Below are 18,206 nucleotides of genomic sequence, written 5' to 3' on the forward strand. Positions count from 1 at the left end.
CCCTGGCTGCGGTCTCCATGGCGCGGGGCGACGCTGGGAGCCAGGGTCGCTCGGCGCCCGAACCGGGTGGCCCGGCTAAACGCTCGGCGGCGCTGGGTCTGCAGTCCCCCGAGGGCGCGCGCCGGCGCCCCTCATCCGCCCGGAGCCCCGCTGTCCCCATACGAACGTCCCAGGCCAGGGGACGTGCAGCGCCAGGGCGCTTTGTGGCCTAAGGTGGGTAGCCAGGGTTTCCTCGGAATGCGCTGGAGTTGTCGCGTGCCGTGGAGAAGACGGCAGAAGGAGCCCCTCCTCTGCTCCTCCCTGCCGCCTGGGACTCCGGGGCGGAGTCAGCAGCTGTCCCAGCTGGGTGAGCGGGGGACGCAAAGCTGGGTCTTCTCCCCCATCCCTGGTGACAGAGGGCAGCGCCCGCTGGCCCCGGCTCTCACCTCCTCAGCTTCCGCCTCCACTGTCCCATTTCCAGGATGCTGGGGGTTGGGGAGAGTCACCTTTAGATAAGTAAAGCCTACCACAGGTGTGGCCCCACAGCTGGACGGTCAGTAAATGTTCTGTAACGATCCCACCAATCCATGCTGGCTTTGAAGGCCCGGTCTTTACTAACCTGGGCGGCATTTACTGTATTTAGAAATGACAAGGAAATTCTTGTGATAAAATATTATGCCGTCTTACTGGAGCATTTACAGCATCTATATGTGTTGTTTGTCAGAAAAGATTGGTGAAAATTTTGATGTTGGCCTGTAATTCCAGCTACTTGGGAGGCTGAGGCAGGAGGATCTTGAGTTAGAGGCCAATGTCTGAAAACAAGGAGAATGTCATGGTTAAATAGGAAGAGTCCCCCAAAAGTTCATGTGTGAGAAATGTAAGAATTTTCAGAGGTGAAATGATTAGATTATGATAGCTATAATCTTATCAGTGGATTAATCTACTGATGGATTAACTGGGGGGGGGTAACTGGGGCAAGTAGGGTGTGGCTGGAGGAAGCAGGTCACTGGGGGTGTGACTTTGGGGTTTATATTTTCTACCTGGTGAGCAGAGCTCTTTCTTTCCCTCTGCTTCCTGGTTGCCATGAACTGAGCCGCTCTCCTCCACCATGCCTTTCCACCATGAGGGGCCCAGGGCTATGGAGTCAACTGACCATGGACTAAACCCCTGAAACTCTGAGCCAAAATAAAAATTTCCTTCTCTTCTTTGTTCTTGTTAGGTCTTTTGGTCATATTGAAAAAGAAGTTGACTAAGGCAAAGAGGAAGAAGAAAAACTCCCTATGGTGTGATCAGTACTCCCTGTGATGTGACACTGTGTGCTTCCTATCTGTCTCGGTCAGCTTGGGTTGCCCTAACAAAATACTATAGACTGGCTGGCTTACAGAACAGAAATTTATTTCTCTCAGTTCTGAGGCTGGAAGTCTGAGATACCAGCAAGGTGAGCCTTATTATTAGGCCTCTTTTCTTGGCTTCTGTGGAGGCCAAAGAAACATAATTCCCATTCTCACAGGTGAAGGAAGTGGGGTTTAAAGAAGTGATGTTAATCCTGGACACCCTACTGGTAACTGATGCACAGGGGATTCAAACCCGTTTCTCCTCACCCCGGAAGCCTGGAGGGCTCCTTCTTCACTCCATAGTGCCTCCATGATGCCACGCCAGTGTTTGCCAAATGAGAAGAACCACCTGCCATGCTTACCAAAAATAATCTGGAGGGTCAGGAGGCCTGGTTCTGTTCTCAGCCGGCAAGTTCCTTCTCTCTCTTCCTCCCTCTGTCACTTGTAAAATAAAAGGTTTACCAGGCCTAAGATGATATATAGGTTTTGGGAAGCTGCCCAGTCTGGGGGAGCAGTCTAAAGAAACTGAAAAAACATGGGGCTACTGAGAAGTAAATGTCAAAAGGAAACTGGCTCTTCCATCTATCGCTTCTCCCCTGTGCACCCTTACTGCAGTGGGTCTGTCTCCAGCCAGCAGCCAGAATGGTGTTTCTGAAACATAAATCAGATCATGTGACTCTTCTACTTACATCTCTCTAGTGGTTTCCCATTACATTTATCTTTACTGAATTTTATATGCTTATTCTATCAGTTAATGAGAGAAGGATAAGAATATAAATTTTCTACTTCTGCTATTAATTCTGCCAATTTTGTTTTATTTATTTTAAAGCTATGTTATTAGCTTTAAAATTTATATAAATTTAAATTGATAAATCTTCTTGATCTTTTTGCTTTGTGCCTGAGAGTCACAATTCCCAAATGGTATGTTGAGTACTTAGAGGCACGGCCACAAACTTATGGGCACTATGGGATATTTTATATTTTCAAGAGAAGTCCAGTCAACATCTGTTAGACGCCATGTGAACTATGAGCTGGATTAGTTCACAATTTCAAATTAGACCTCAGTGGTATTAGTATCTTATTGCTGCATAACAAATTATCTCAACGGGAGTGAAAAACATTCTGGAAAGAAAGAAGGAAACCAGCAGAACATGGAGACACATACCGGCATAAGGGAAAATCACAATATTATAGCTCTGGTTGGGACTTTTCAGGTTGTTTAATCCAAGACTTTGAAAGCTTACACCAGAAAAGTACTGGGCAAACCAGGACAGCTGTTCATCCGCCACTCCTGGCCATCACCCAGGTGGGGCTGGGCCTCAGAATTCCACTCAGGGCTCTGCTCCAGGCAGCTGCCTCAGAGAAGCCAGACTGGGCCCTTTCCATGTTAAACACTTTGGACAGTCTTTAGCTGGAAACCTTCCTCTGTGGGAAAACCACGCCAATTCCTGAAAACCGTTGTCTCTGCAAACCCAGTTCAGAAACCTCACCATTAACTTTAGCTATCAAGGCAGGGACCCTTCAGGGTTGGCTGATTTAAGAAACAAAATCAGTATGAATTGGGTGGTTTTCCTAATAACATCAATAATACAGTTTATGGGGTACTTCCACTATATGCCAGGCATTGTATAAAGTGCTGTATAAATTTACTTTATTTAATCTTTAAAACAACCATAATCCATTTTACAGTTGACTTCATAACTCACCTAAAGCCAGAGAATCTAGTGGCAGAGACAACACTACAACCCAGATCTATTTGCCTACAAAGTTCGAATTCCTAATCACTTCGATATATATGATGTCTGGCAAGAATTGTGCCATTTTTAAATCAGTGTGTCCCTGATAATTCTTGGTACCCAGTGTTAGTGTTATGGGTGTCTGGGGGTACTCCCCCCATTTTAAAGCATCCTAAAGAAAAAACATGGATCCATAAACATGGAACCTGGATATTGAACAATTCCTTTCTACTACCTCTGTCTTGACTCCCTAGCCCTATTTAAGATAATTGAAACACTTTTTAAGATTTTTTTAGGGAAGGGAGTACAACAATATCTGTCTATACTTAGAGGGAGATGTGGGGCTAGGGATGTGGCTCAGTGGTAGAGGTTTGCTTGGCCTGTGTGAGGCCCTGGATTCAAGCCCCAGTGCTGCAAAAATAAAAAAGAAAAAAAAAAAAAGAAAGAAAGAAAGAAGAAGAAACTTCCCCGGAGAGGGAGAGGCACGTTCTGTACCTTAAAACCTGTATGTTTTAGGACACGTTACTGTTTCCGGAATCCAAGTGGAATCCAAGTGGAATCCCACGCTGTAAAACAATGCCAGGAAAAAAGGAAGGGAAACGAAAAACCAAAGGGGCTTCCCTTGACATCGTCCCGGTTCTTCAAAAGTTCCTGAAAACCTACGAGAGGCACTGTGCGCAGTCTGGGACGCCTGTGTGCCCAGCCGTCCAGAGGGACCTGGACAGCAGCATCGACAGCGAGCAGAGCCTCAGAAAGGTGAGCAGTGGCGGTCTGTCCCTAGGCTTCTGTGAAACAGACGGACGGGGGGTCACCCCCCAGGAACATGGGTCCTCAGTACCCCCGCTGCGTTCCTGACCCAGTGAAGTTCAAAGCCTTGATGGCAGCCAGGCCCGCCAAGGCCGGCTCAGCTCAGCTCTTCTCCTACCTCCCGCTCCTGCTGGGGACCAGCAGGCCTGCTCTCTCACCCCACTTCTCAGCTGGAGGGACCACCAGCTGCTCCCCTGACTCCACATCTGGAAGGTCCAGTTCCAGAGCCTCCCCGCCTCATCGCCGGACTCCCCTCCCTGACCCTCCGCAGGAACGTGTCCTCCCGATGGCCCAACCTGTGCCCCTGTCCTCAAGCCAGCTCCCCCTCACCCATTGCCCTGGGGAGACCCTCTCACGTGCAGTGCAGAACTCGGCCTCCAAAACTCTGCTTTTCAGAAAAAAAGTGCCGACGTCACCTCTTCCCTGAGATTAAATCCAGGGCTTGAGTATGAGCGGGGAACAGGAGAGAGGAGGTCACCAGCACAACAAAGCAAGTCCCAAAAGGCAGCCTGTACTTTGATAACCAGGGACCGGCTGATTTCCTCCAGGGCAGAGTGGCAAACAAGACACCAGGTTAAACAAAATTATTAGAGATGGGTTCTCTGAAAAAGAAGATCATTATTCTAAGGCTACTTTGGGCCGAATTCACTTCTGAGTGTGTTTTGGGGTGCACCTCACTCCAGAAGTACCTGCTCAGCCCTCTCTGCCCCCTTCACCCAGGGCCACTGCTCTCCCCTCCCTCTTCTCCCTCTCCCCTCCCACCCCATCTGCCCTCCAGGTCTTCCACACACAGCTCCCCCGCATCCCAGTGGAAAATCTTCCCACGGCTATTCTGCTTCTGGTAAAATAATTACTAATCAATATTTTCTAGTGTAGTTCTTACACTTGGTCTCTACTACTTAATGATAAGGATGAATCATAAATCTTGCTCAAATTTGCCCTTTCAGCAACAATTTCCAATTTTTTTTATTACAATCATCATCAGGAATGCAATTAGCATCACAAACCGAGTAAATAAGCCCCAGAGCACATCAGCACAACCGTAGGGCTGTTCATGTTGCATGGGTAGGGTTTCTACTGCAATCCCAACAGCATGAGAAGGAGACTCTCATGAGACAATCATTAGTTGTGCTCCATAAGATATACTCAGATAATTTCCATTCTTTTCTATTTTATTAAAGAAGAGAATAGAAAAAGCCAGTTGAACTCCACTAAATTGATTTTCTCACCCAATAGTAGGTAGTAACCAGCCAGAAAAATCTCTGCGCTAAAGTCCCCTGAGCTTTGCGTGCGGCAGGGACTTGGTTAGTCAGTGCTGGAGCACCACAGCCAGTGCACGCGGGGCCACAGTGAATGTTTCGAGGGATCTTCCGATGTTGTCTAATGACCAGACTCCTTTCCGCATGTACTGATGCCCACCTCTTGCTCTTCCTTATCCTCCAGTTTGTGCTTGTGAGACCTGACAACTCCCCGCCTAGCATCCTACTAGTGTCCCTGGAACCTTTGCTCATGACGATCCGAGATGAGCGATACACACTGGGGAAAGAGATCTGCATTTGGGGCCTTCAGCTGAGCAACCCGGAGATGGCCCGGCTCGTGAGTCTTGGTTTTAAAAATATTTCTTCAAACCTTAAAATTGAATACGTGTTTAATACCATATATTCCAGTTCCAGGTTATTTGGTTGTTGACCCACATGTTGAAAGGTTTTCTTTTTTTTTTTTTAATGACTATATTTTTAGTAAAACATTTCAAATGTATAAAAATGGAGAAAATATTAGAACTGACATCCATGAACTCAGCCCTCACATGTAATACACCTTCCCCCCACCTCCTCACCCCCAGTACTGGAGGTTGAACCCAGAGGCATTTTACCACTGAACTATATCCCAAGCCTGTTTGTGTGTGTGTGTGTGTGTGTATGTGTGTGTGTGTGCGTGTGTGTGTGTGTGTGTGTACGCGCACTCGTGTTTGTATTTTGATACAGGGTCTCCCTAACTTGCTTAAGGCCTTGCTAAGTTGCTGAGATGGGTCTTGAACTTGCAATCCTCCTGCCTCAGCCTCCTGAGCCACTGGGATTACAGGCATGTGCCACCACATCTGCCATAATACACTTTTTTAAGGAATAAAATTGTAGATATTTACCAATATAACAGCTAAGCTTCATTTCACTTCTTTTTTTCCCCAATCTATTTCCCAGCCTAAAGTTGATGTGTACTAATCCCTTGAATATTTTATGCTTTAATTATTTATGTTCCTAGGAGTTCAGCTGTATAAATGGAATTGTACTCCGTATGATATTGTGACTTATGTTTTTTATTCACATGATATTTTCAAAATTTCTCCACATTCATTACTTTTGAGTGCTACTATTTTCTATATGACATATACAAGCATAGATTAACTGTTTTTTTAAAATTGAACTTCCATTATTGCTAAAGAGAAGGACTTCACTTCTGGAAACGGCAAATAATTCAGACCAATTCCTTCACTGAGTACAGCAACAGAAGCTAAAAATGTGCATGCACACACAGGACAAATGACCTAGTAGGAGGTGGAGGCCCGGGGAAGAGAACAGTACAAGGACAATCTCCTCAGAGCTGCCTGATTTCAAAGAAGGCAGCTGACAAGCCGAGAAGTTAAGCAAGTGTTTTTGATAATTGTGCCAACGCTAGGCAACACTGGCTGTCTGGGGAAACCCTAGTGAACCTTTCCTTGCTCTGGTCTGCGACAGAAAAAGGCCACGCCTGGAACACAGCTGAACCACACTCAGACAGCATGGATTAGTTTCTGATCATCTTAAGTCTTGACATTAAATTGAGGGATACTAGATTACTAGTGCCCCATGGGTCAGAAGCAAATGAAAATATTCCTTGGAAGACAATTACAACATCATAGGCCTCCAATTGTACCTATGAACAATTTTGTAAAGAATAAAATCCAGTAGACAAAAGAGGGGGGAGGGGAAGCTATGTGAGGAAGCAAAACAGCATGAACAAAAAGTACACGGACTGTAGATACAATGATGATGCAAACAGCCCACAAGGACTCGGATATTTGGTTTATCAGACGTGTGCACTTAAAGATCTGTGCTTACAATGTTCAAAGAAATATGAGACCAAAACAAAAAAAAAAAATCATGATTTTTGCAAAAATTAGAAAAAAGAAAGAACTAAATGGACATTCTGTAACTAAAAAATTCTGTATAGTAATTGAAATTAAACCTTCAATAAATGGGTTTAACAGCATTTTAAACAGATTTAGCGTAATAATTAGTAAAACAATACAGTCAAAAGAAAATATCTGAGTGAAGCATGAAATAACAGAAGAAAGTCATAATAGGAGAGACCTAGTAGGTGAGTATGTGTCACTGGAGCCCCAGAAGGAGAGGAGAATGAGAGTGGGGTAAAGCACTGCTTGAAACGATAATCGCTAAGAACCTTTTCCCCCTGGTGAAAGGCATTACCTCATATTCAAGCAGAGCTATGAATCCCAAACAAGCTAAATACAAAGAAAACTTAAAACTACTGAAGAAGAGAAACTCTTATAACTGATCATGGAAAACACACTGGAGACAGTACTTGATTTTATATTGTTCAACTTACAATTTTTTGACTTTGTGATAATAAAATCATTCAACACTTTATTATAAAATGAGCTTTGTGTTAGATGATCTTGCCCAACTGTAGGCTAACATAAATGTTCTGGGTATGTTTAGGGTAGGTCAGGCTAAACTCTGAAGTTCGGTACATTGGGTATATTAAGTGCATCTACACTTACCATTGTAAGTTAAGATGTGCTTAATACACCCAGGACATAACCCCATTTAAGTCAAGGAGCATCTGTACCTTTAAAGGAGCAGCAATAAAACTGACCCCTGCCAAGTCCATTGTATGCCTGTATGGAAATGTCACAGTTAAGTCCACTGAATTTTGCAAATTAATGTTGAGTTGATTATAAAAATAAAAAACTGGGCTGGGGAGATAGCTCAGTTGGTAGAGTGTTTGCCTTGCAAGCACAAGGCCCTGGGTTCAATCCCCAGCACCGCAAAAAAAATATAAATAAATAAATAAAAATAAAAAATAAAAAAATGACTTCTGACTTCAACAGAAACCATGGAAGTCACTCACTAGTAGAATATCTGAGATTTCTACACCCCCAAAAATATTAAAAAATGAAAGTGAAAAAGGAAATTATTAAACCAACAGAGACTAGAATTTGTCACCAGCATGTCTTCCCATAGGGAAATACAAAAACATCTCCTCCAGACAGAAACAAATGATCCCAGATGGAAGGTTGGCAACTCAGCAAGAATCAAAGAACCACGAAAATGATTTCCTTCTAAAACTTGAAAAGGTGATCATGAATTTTATAGAGAGATGTAAATAGCCAAGAATAAGCAAGAAAATCTTGGACAGGAACATCACAGCAGGAGAATTTGCTCTAACAGACATCAATGCTTATTATAAAACTACATAAATTCAGATAGTGTAATATTGCTGCAAGGATAGATAAGTAAACCAGCATAGAAGAAACAGACCACACTTACGTGGATGTCTATTTCTTGACAAAGATTACTATACAGACCAGTGGGGAAAAGATGGTCTCTTCCACCAATGATGCTGAGACAATTGGATATCACCATGGGGCTAAAGAAACTTGATCCCTCCTTCATATCATCCCCCAAATCATTCTGGGTAGATTATAGATTGAAAGGCAAGACAATAAAATTTCTAGATGATAATATAATATCGTCATGACATCGCAGTGCAGAAAGACTTTTATACAGAACACAAGAAGAACCATAAAAGAAAAGATTGGTAAGATGGACTCCATTAAAACTAACAGCCAGGTCACAGAGCTGGAAAAGATCTTTCCTAGATGTGTAAAACCAAAAAGGATCCATATGCAAGATACTGAAGTAACTCCCACATATCATTAAGTGAAAGTCAAACAATCGAATAGAACTGTGATCAGGAAACTTGAATAAGAACTTCACAGAAGTTGTCAAAGACCCAATAAATATATGAAGAGATGCTCAACTTCATTATGGGTTGAGGGGAATGTAAATTAAAAATATGAAGAGATACCTCTTTGCAACCACAGGAATAGTGAAAATAGATGTTCATTAACAAATGTCAGAGAGGACGTGGAGCAACTGAAGTTTGCATACCCTGTGGTAGGAGTGTAAGTTGGTACAATCATTTTGGAAATCTGTTACAGTGTCTACTGATTCCAAAGTCTGTGATGCAGCAATTCTATCCTGTAGGTACACATGTCCCATAAATACACGTACGCAGGCACTAGGAGACACAAATGAAAACATTCACGGAAGCAATCCAAATGTCTATCAACTGACTGTAGAACAGACAAATAAATCATGCTGTATTCACACTGCAGAACACTGTATGGCAATGAAATGAATGAACTACAGCTAAGCCAAAATAAAACACAACAACTCTCACGAACATAATGCAAAAATGGAAAGAGATACAAAAGAATGTACATTGCATTCTTGCATTTACATAAAGTTCAAAAAAACAGGTAAATCTGCAATGTTTGTTTAGGGAAGTGTGACGGAGCAGAGACAAGGAGAGAGCACTAGTGGACATTTTTTCTAATCTCCTGCCTTTTTTTATTAAAAAATTCTCATATTTCTTCGAGTGTATTAAAAGTCATTTTTGTCTTCTGTGTTTAAGAGTTTCAATAATCTAATTATTTCAGGGTCTGAGATTGCTGTGCTTTGCTTCCTCTAGCTCTTAGTCATGGTGACATTTCTTTGTATGTTTGGGGAATTCATTTTTACTGCAAACTCTCATTTCCTGGAAAAATAGCTGTGGCAATTCCCTGAGCTCCGGTTTGAAGCGAGCTTCCTCCAGAGAGTATTTGCATAACTCCTGCCATCACCACCCAGGGTTGCATTGAATTCCTGACCTAAGGGCTCTTTGAAATCTCCAGATGGTGTTAATTCAGGGTGCACATCTGTGCTAAGGCTAGTTCAGGAGTGCTCCGGTAATATATTTCCCCCCCAGTCTTTATCAATGTGAGATAGGCAATTTTCCCTGGGTTCTTTGGCAGGAGAAAGCAAGTTGGGTTCATTTCTAGCTCATGCTTTCTCTAAGTGTATAGTACTAATGTGCCTCTCTTTGCCTTGGGGGACCACACCTTCAAGTAGTATCTTCTACTGGACTCCTTGCCTTCACTGTAATGACATACCATTTCACACCCATTAGGAAGACTGTTATCAAGAAAGTGGACAATAATAAGTGTTGGCAAGGGTCAGGGGAAAACTGGAGGCCTTATGTCCTATTGGTGGCAATGTAAAATGGTGCAGCTTCTATGGAAAATAGTATGGTAGCCCTTAGAAAGTGTTTTTAATTACCACATATTCCAGCAATTATACTTTTGAGTACACACTCAAAAAATTGGAAGCAGAGTTGGTCTGGAAGAGTTATTTGAAAATCCATATTCATGGCAGCATTATTTTGCAATAGTCAAAGGTAGAAGCAACCCAAGTACCCTTGACAGACGAATAAACAAGCAAAATATACAATGGAATATGGTGCAGATTTAAAGAGGAAGGAATTGATTCTTGAATAGATTCTTCAAAGAAGCCATATGGCCAATTACACATGAAAAGATATTCAGCATCACTAATCACTAAGGAATGCAAATAAAAACTGTAATGACCTACCACCTCACACCCATGAGGAAAACTACTATCAAGAAAGCAGACAACAATAAGTGTTGGCAAGGATAGGGAGAAACTGGAAGTCTTCCTACAGCATGGAATAAACTTTGAGGACATTAGTTTAAGTGATATGAGCCAGTCACAAAAGGACAAGTAAGGTATGGTTCCACTTACTTGAGGCAGCTAGAGTAGTCAAATTCATAGACAGAATATAGAGCAGGGGCAGGAAATGGGTGGAGAGGGGACTGGGAGGTACTGTTTATCTGTTACAGTTTCAGGTTTGCAAGATGAAAGGAGTTCTGGGAATGGACAGGGGTGATGGTCGCAGTCTAACGTGAACACACCCGATGCCCCCGAACTCGACCTTAAGATGATCACAATGTCAAGTGTTATTTATGTGTATTTTGTCGTGGTTAGAAAAATAGATTTTGAAAAGATATCTTAAATCCGTAACCAGCATTTTTAGTTGCTTTTATCCAAAGAGTCAGTTAGTGAAACCCAAAACAGAATGTTGTCCATGCATGTATGAAGTGATCTTTCACAGATCCTTAAAATGTGGCCCTCTCGCACATCTGGAGCTTGCTCAGGGATCTGGGTTAGAGGACTGTGATCCCTACAACAGTGCTGGTGCCCAGCATGCGACACCACCAACCTCTGGTTGGGAGTGTTGGAACCTGGTCAAGAGCCTGTTCAGCCCAGATCAGTGTTAACACAGGCACTGATGTGCCACATGGGCTCCTCTGTCAAACACAGCTGGAGAAATCCAATCCAGCAGTCAAACTGGCATTTCTCATTACACAGGCCTCAGGCCCCTGCCCTGTAGTTAAGGTTAAAAGGGCCTTTTTATACCCAGCCAAGGTATAATTTGGAATCCTATGTACAACCAACATGTCATTACCTCGAAACCCCTAAATCTTCCAAATCCCACCAAGGCCTCTTCTAGGCTTAAATTCTAAGCCAAAGGAATCCTTAGCCTGTGGTGGTTCTAATTGCCGAAAAGTGGCATTTGTGACATTCTCATAATTTGCAGTTTTAAATAGCCTCCCCTTTCAGTCAGGTGGGGATTTAACTGTTACTTATGTCCTCTGTTATTCAAAGAAATGGCCTTTCCATAGACCCCTGTGCTCAGGAAACAGGCAGATGGGGTGGGAGGGCACCCTGAGTGCTCACGTGCTGTACTCAGTCCAGGTGCTTTAGCAGTAAAAGCATCCAGATGCTGAATTTGCACAGTCAGGTTCTGAGTAGACCTCCACACCCTGAGAACATCATGACTATGAGTGACAAGTAACTTATTCTAATGTTTTTCTTGAATTATAAGAGCAGCATAGCTGTATCTCTCCACTTTAAAACACACAACCACAGAAGGATACATTTGTTAATTAGAAAGTCAGCATCTTAGTCTGCTGGGGTTGTCCTAACAGTATTATAGGCTGGGTGGCTTAAGCCACAGAAGGTTGTGTCTCACACTTCTGGAGGTGCAAGCCTAAGACTGAAGTATTGGCAGGGATGGTTTCTTGAAACTAACAAGAACCCAACAAGAACAACTTAAAGGAGGAAACGTTTATTTTGGGTCACAGCTTAGTCTGTGGTTGGCCGACTCCATAACTCTGGGCCCAAGGTAGAACAGAACATCATGGCAGAAGGGTGTGGTGGAGGAAAGCTGCTCAGTTCGTGATGGCCAGGAAGAGAGCTTGCAGTTGATCTCTTATTCCTCAGTCTTCACATGGTCTTCACTGTGGACATCTGTGTCCAGATTTCCTCCTGTTATAAGGACATCAGTCATATTGGGTTAGGGCTTACCTCCTGATCTCATTTTAACTTAATTACCTCTCAAACACTCCATCTCCAAAAACAATCATGTTCTGAGGTACTGGGCATTGAACCTCAACATCTGAATGGGGGGGTACATAATTCAGCCCCTAATAAAGTCAAAAATGAAATCCTAAATTATATCTCATCTCATCATAAAGCTTAGCATTTCTCGTATAATTCTTCAACAAATCTTTATTTTCAAGGGATACCGTTTGATTTTTCATGCCCTCTTTTCCCTGGTTTATTAAAGATTATCTTCAAGGCAAAAACGTTGAGGTAATGAATGCCATTGATGTGAGCAGCACATGAGAGCACAGTGCATCTGTCATGGTTAAGTGGCGTGTTTCAAACCTGCCCTGTTAGGCTTTGTTTCTGGAGTCGAAGGGGCGGGCCACCTGTCCATTTACCACCTTGGAAATCATCAATTGCAAGATGGATCCCTGGTCCCTGGGGCGACTCGGGAAGGCTCTGCAGTCCAGCTGTTTGTGTTCTCTTGTCCTCGATTACTGCAGGTAAGGCTGGAATGTGGAGTTCCTCAGGCAGCCTGAGAGGCAGCAGCCGGGGAGGGCCGCTCCGGGATCCTGTGCCTCAGCAAGGCATGGCTGAAGAAGGACCCTCTAAAACCTCCAGAGTAGATGTGCCTGAGTAAACTTCAGGGTTCTCAAAAGAGTCTCTTCTACTCATTTGTTCTTTCCACAAATATCTGTGGGAGGCCAACTTATAGAAGACACTGTGCCCCTTGCTGAGGACCATAGGCAACACCGCCATCCACGCGAGTCTTCAGTACAGTGAGAAAAGACAGGCTCTTGATTCTGCAGAATCAACGTGGAAAGTCGTGTCTGTATACAGGTTTCGTGGTACCTCAGATAAGGGAAACCACAGTTCCTTAGGTGAGGGGTTGACCAGGAGAGGAGCTGGGAGAAAGGTGAGGTGCCAGGGAGGAGCAGAGATGTCCTTCAGAGAGCTGGGGTGCCAAGCACGTCAGGGGCAGGTCTGGGGAATCATCATCATCATAATAATAATAATAACGCCGGCAGACAGTTATCAAGTGCTGCTTACTGTGTGCCAGGCATCTTCAGGAATTAGCTTACTTATTCTCCCAATGACCTATGGGATTTCTATCCCTAGACTAGAGACGAGGGAAGACTTGTTCAAGGTCATTCAGAGCTTAGGGATGGATCCTTGCTGTGAATCCAGATAGCCTGAATCAGAGCCCACCTCTGATCATGGCACTGAATTTCCTGGGCTCCGTTATTTACCATCCACAAACAATTCCACAATGCTCATATGGAAACTTTCTGATTCTATTGAGATGATTCCCACTTTAGGAGTCTAGGAGTCTGTGATTCTTCCCATGTAGCCAGATGCGGTCTTGCACCCAAAACACCAGAGGGTCATGAGTTGAGAGAAATGATTCCTTCCTGAGAAGTGGAATCACAGACACAAAGTCCCTTAAAGAGCCAGGGTCCTGTTAGGGTCATGGTGATACCAAACAAGTCCATCCGCAAAATTAGGCAGAAGGGGCTGGGGTTGTAGCTCAGTGGTAGAGTGCTTGCTTAGTACATGTGAGGCACTGGGTTCAATCCTTAGCACCACACAAAAATAATAAATAGATTAAATAAAGGTATTGTGTCCATCTACAACTAAAAAAAAAAAATGAAAATAAATAAAAATTTTAACACTAGGCAGAAGGAATTCTCCATGGAGGTTCTCCAAGATCCTGCAGGAACATTAGGCAGGGTCTCCTGGCCCAGGGCAGCAGAAGGCCAGGGTCCTCAGGATACCCTACAGCAAATGCAGGCTCTGCTTGGGAGTCCCCCTGATTTCTCACAGTCTGCTGGGAAGAGCCAACCCCACTGCTAAGAGACCCCACTAAGCCCCAGGTCCTGGGAGGGACCCCATGCTGGTGGAAAGAGAGAAGAAGAAATTCCCATCCTCAGAATCAGTTTGCCTTCACTGTCAGTTAACTTACCTCCTGCTGCCAAGGCATAGACATCTAGGGTTGTCAGGGTCTGGTGGCTGGAAAGCACCACCTTGGACCTCAACAGAAGTTGCAGGTCAGCAGCTTCTGGGTGAAGAATTTTCTCTTGTCTTCCCTCACGCGCTTGTGAGCGCACCAAGCAAGATGCCCTTCCTCCTTCTGCATGACTCGTCCCCCTCTACCTGGGTCCCCGCACGTCCCATCCCTCCGTGATCACTTGTTAACAAGCTAACACGTTTTAAAAGTTATTTCTGGTAATATTACCCTTCATCTTAAAGTTGGAGCCTTGACATTGCAGATTCCTTAAAGATGTCACTGTACCTCGTTGAACCTCAGTTTCCTGATCCATAAATGTTGCCAATCCCTTCCCAAGAAGGGTGTGGAAGATGCATGCGATTTCACTCAGCAAACTAAAGACTGTGCAGTCCCAGGCCAGAGAGCACAGAGCCAGGATTGGAGAATGAGATGTCGAACTTTCCTGAAGCTGCTCAGGACATGCCTGAGAAGGCCCCTCCCTACAGGGTCTTGGTGCCGCTGGGGTTTTCTCAGACTCCTGCCATCCTGCCAGCTTGGCCTCCTCCCCCATGTCCACAGTGCCGACCTCAGGCTGGGAGCTTGTTCTCCATCTGCTCCCTGGAATGGGCCCGTCAAACCATCCTAGGCTCCCTGTGCTCAGCAGTCAGACTTCTGGTCCCCTTCAGTCCACCCCTGGGCCGACCTCCCCACAGCCAGCCCTGGCTCTGGAAACCCAAGCTGGGGGTCAGAAGAAATGCCTCTCACTGCCCTGGGGACAGCTTTAAAATTAGCAGTGCAGTCGGCCACACCAGTTTAAAAGTCACTAACTTGTTCCTCTTGTTTCCCTGTAGATTTGGAGATGAAGAAATGGAGAGTATTTTCTCTGGCCTGGAGAAGCACCCCAGGCTTCGCAGCCTCAGTCTGCGTTACTGTGGGCTGGGGCCCCAGAGCGGGCAGCGGCTGGGCTCCCTCGCCAGCCAGAGTGCCATATGGTGAGAGTGTCCCCTCCTCCCCGCTCGCCTTGGCGACATTTTCTCTTCAGTTAGGCAACCCATCGTGACAGTTGTTTTTGTTTGGGTTTCCTGATATAAGAGAAAGATCCTTTAGCTAAGTCTGGGGATCAAGGGTGCATGCTGACACAGTCACTAGATCTGTTCGTGACATGGCCTATTTTTTATTCCCTATGATCTACTCATTGATCATTTTATGGCTAGGCATGTTATTTTACCAGCTGAAAATTTTTCTCTATATTTTATTGGTGCATTAAAATTATACTCTATAGGGAGATTCATTGTTATAAACTTGTACGTGCACACAATATAACAATGCAATTTGGTCATTGTCCCTCCCCAGTACCTTTTCTTTCCCTCCCCTCCTCCCTTCCCCTAATCACCTTCCTCTACTTTACTGGTCTCTCTTTGATTTTCATGAGATCCCTCCACCATTATTTTCCTCTTTCCTCTCTAGCTTCCACACAGGAGAGAAAACATACAACCCTTGACCTTCCGAGTTTGGTTTATTTTGCATGACATAATGCTCTCAAGTTCCGTCTGTTTTCCTGCAAATGATATAATTTCTTTTTTTTTTTTTTTTTTTTTTGTTGGGGGGTGGGTACCAGGGATTGAACTCAGGGGCATTCGACCACTGAGCCACATCCCCAGCCCTATTTTGTACTTTATTTAGAGACAGGGGCTCACTGAGTTGCTTAGCACCTCGTTTTTTACTGAGACTGGCTTTGAACTTGGGATCCTCCTGCCTCAGCCTCCCAAGATTGCAAATGATATAATATCATTCTTCTTTCTAGCTGAATAAAACTCCCTTGTGTATATATACCACATTTTCTTTGTCCATTAAACTATTGAGAGATACCTAGGCTGGTTCCGTAGTTGGGCTGTTGTGAATCACGCTGCTATGCACGTGGATCTGCAGGTATCAGATGAAGACCTTAAGTCCTAATTTGAGGAAGTGGAACTAACACCCAGTGAGGGTTGTTTCTCCCTCTTCCCCAGCGAGCTGCACCTTGAAGGTAACCACTTGCAGTGTTCCGGAGCTCTGGCTCTGCTCAGACCCTTGGCGGAGTACGCAGAGATGCAGGGGCGAGACCAGCCGGCCACGGCCTCACCAGACACCGGGAATCCCCCTCAGCCGCTCCAGAGTAAGCACTGGGACACTTGGCCCTATGCGCCTTCTGGGGCCACCTGGAAGGAAGAAACTGCTTTGTGATTAAAAGTGACCTTCTTAGTGGTCAGTGGAGATTCTTCTTCTTTCAATGTGTGGGAGACACACTACTGGACCCCCAAAGTGTCTGTCCTAATTTTCAGGGCCTGTAAATGTTACCTCATATGGGAAGAGACTCTGCAGATGAGATTAAGTTCTGGATTTTGAGCTGGGGAGATCAGCCTGCACGGCCTGGGGGGGACAATGTAATCACCAGGGTCTTCATAAAAGGCAGGCAGGAGGGTCAGAGTCAGAGACACTGTGACAACAGAAGCAGAGGTTGGAGTGATAGGAGGAAGGGGTCGGCAGCAGAAGAATGTAGGCTTATCTAGAAGCTGAACGAGACAAGGAAACTCATTTTCCCCAGAGTCTCCAGGAATGTATCTCTGCTGCCACCTTTTTTTTAACCTATAAGATCTATTTCAGCTTCTGACCTCCAGAATGTACGATGAACTAAACTTGTATTATTTTAAGCCACTTAATTTGTGGTCACTTGTTACTGCAGCAACAAGAAACTAATACAGTATGTTAATCAGTCTCTTCAAGTTCAACGTGAAAGCAACCCAACAGGATTAAAGAGCAACAGGGGCTTATTGGCTCACATAATTGAGATGTTCATGGGTACTGGGGACCACATAGTGGCTGAATCAGGGGCTTCAAACCATGTCATCAGGAGCTCTTGAGTTTGCCACCCCTGACTCTGGTTCCCTTGGAGGATTGGCCTTCTCTCCTAGGCAGCTAGGCTTTCTCCAAGCAGAAAGGACAGTGATGTGCCCACCAGCAGCCCCAGGGCTCTGCAACGGAGATTCCTAATCAACCCAAAGGCACAGTCTCTCTCTTCCAATGACTATGTGTCGAATCCCATAAGAAGGTTCTAACTGGCCTCTTTGGGTCACATACTTGCCTGCTGGACCAATCTCTGTGTAGGGGTAGTGAGCTATGGGCCAGGACTGATGGATTACACACTCAGACACCCTTCGGACGCAGAGTACAGGGCTCTGTGCCCAGCAGTCCTGCCAGCATCTCCTAAGGAGGGAGTAACCATCCCTAGGCACATGGGGAAGCCAGAGGCAGGACGGATGAGAACAATAGCTGTTTACTCCCCTCTAAATGGCTTTTCATTTGTCTGAATAGATCCTAAGGATTCATATTCATGACACACTTTAAAGCTAACAACTTTTAATAATTGCTCACAGCAAACTGTAGCAAATAGTTAAGAGCACAGAGCCCTGGCTTCAAATCTCTGCATGTCTTTGAACAAGTTATGTAATCAATCTAACATCAGCCTTTTCAGTTGCAAAATGAACACAAGGATAACTACCCCATAATGGTCATAATTGGTTGGTGCCAATATCATGCTGTTTTTGTTACTATTGCTCTGTAGTATAGTTTAAGATCTGGTATTGTAATACCTCCTGCATCACTCTTCCTGCCCAGGATTGCTTTGGCTATTCTGGGACTTTTGTTCTTCATGATTGCTTTCTCTATTTCGATGAGGAATGTCATTGGAATTTTAATTAGAATTGCATTAAATCTGTATAGCACCTTTGGAAGTACAGCCATTTTGACAATATTAATTCTGTCTATCCAAGAACACGGGAGATCTTTCCATCTTCTAAGGTCTTCTTCAATTTCT

General features: G+C 44.5%; 1 protein-coding gene across 2 annotated transcripts in view; it reads left to right on the plus strand.

The window, feature by feature from the left end:
* Window positions 1-688: 688 nt before the first annotated feature.
* LOC306638057 (uncharacterized protein) overlaps window positions 689-18,206 on the plus strand; it is a 41,780-nt gene continuing 24,262 nt past the window's right edge. The window contains exons 1-8 of one of the 2 annotated variants that reach the window (XM_079101146.1): window positions 689-856; window positions 1,199-1,417; window positions 3,566-3,586; window positions 3,617-3,805; window positions 5,300-5,452; window positions 12,721-12,869; window positions 15,205-15,345; window positions 16,363-16,508. In XM_079101146.1, coding sequence (XP_078957272.1) covers window positions 3,626-3,805; window positions 5,300-5,452; window positions 12,721-12,869; window positions 15,205-15,345; window positions 16,363-16,508 — 769 coding nt within the window. In that variant the 5' untranslated portion in view covers window positions 689-856; window positions 1,199-1,417; window positions 3,566-3,586; window positions 3,617-3,625. Of the gene's footprint in view, window positions 857-1,198; window positions 1,418-3,565; window positions 3,806-5,299; window positions 5,453-12,720; window positions 12,870-15,204; window positions 15,346-16,362; window positions 16,509-18,206 lie in introns of both variants that reach the window. The other variant, XM_079101147.1, reaches the window with a different exon arrangement.

The sequence above is a fragment of the Sciurus vulgaris genome (genome assembly GCF_902686455.1).
Source record: "Sciurus vulgaris genome assembly, chromosome: 10".
Lineage (NCBI taxonomy): Eukaryota > Metazoa > Chordata > Mammalia > Rodentia > Sciuridae > Sciurus > Sciurus vulgaris.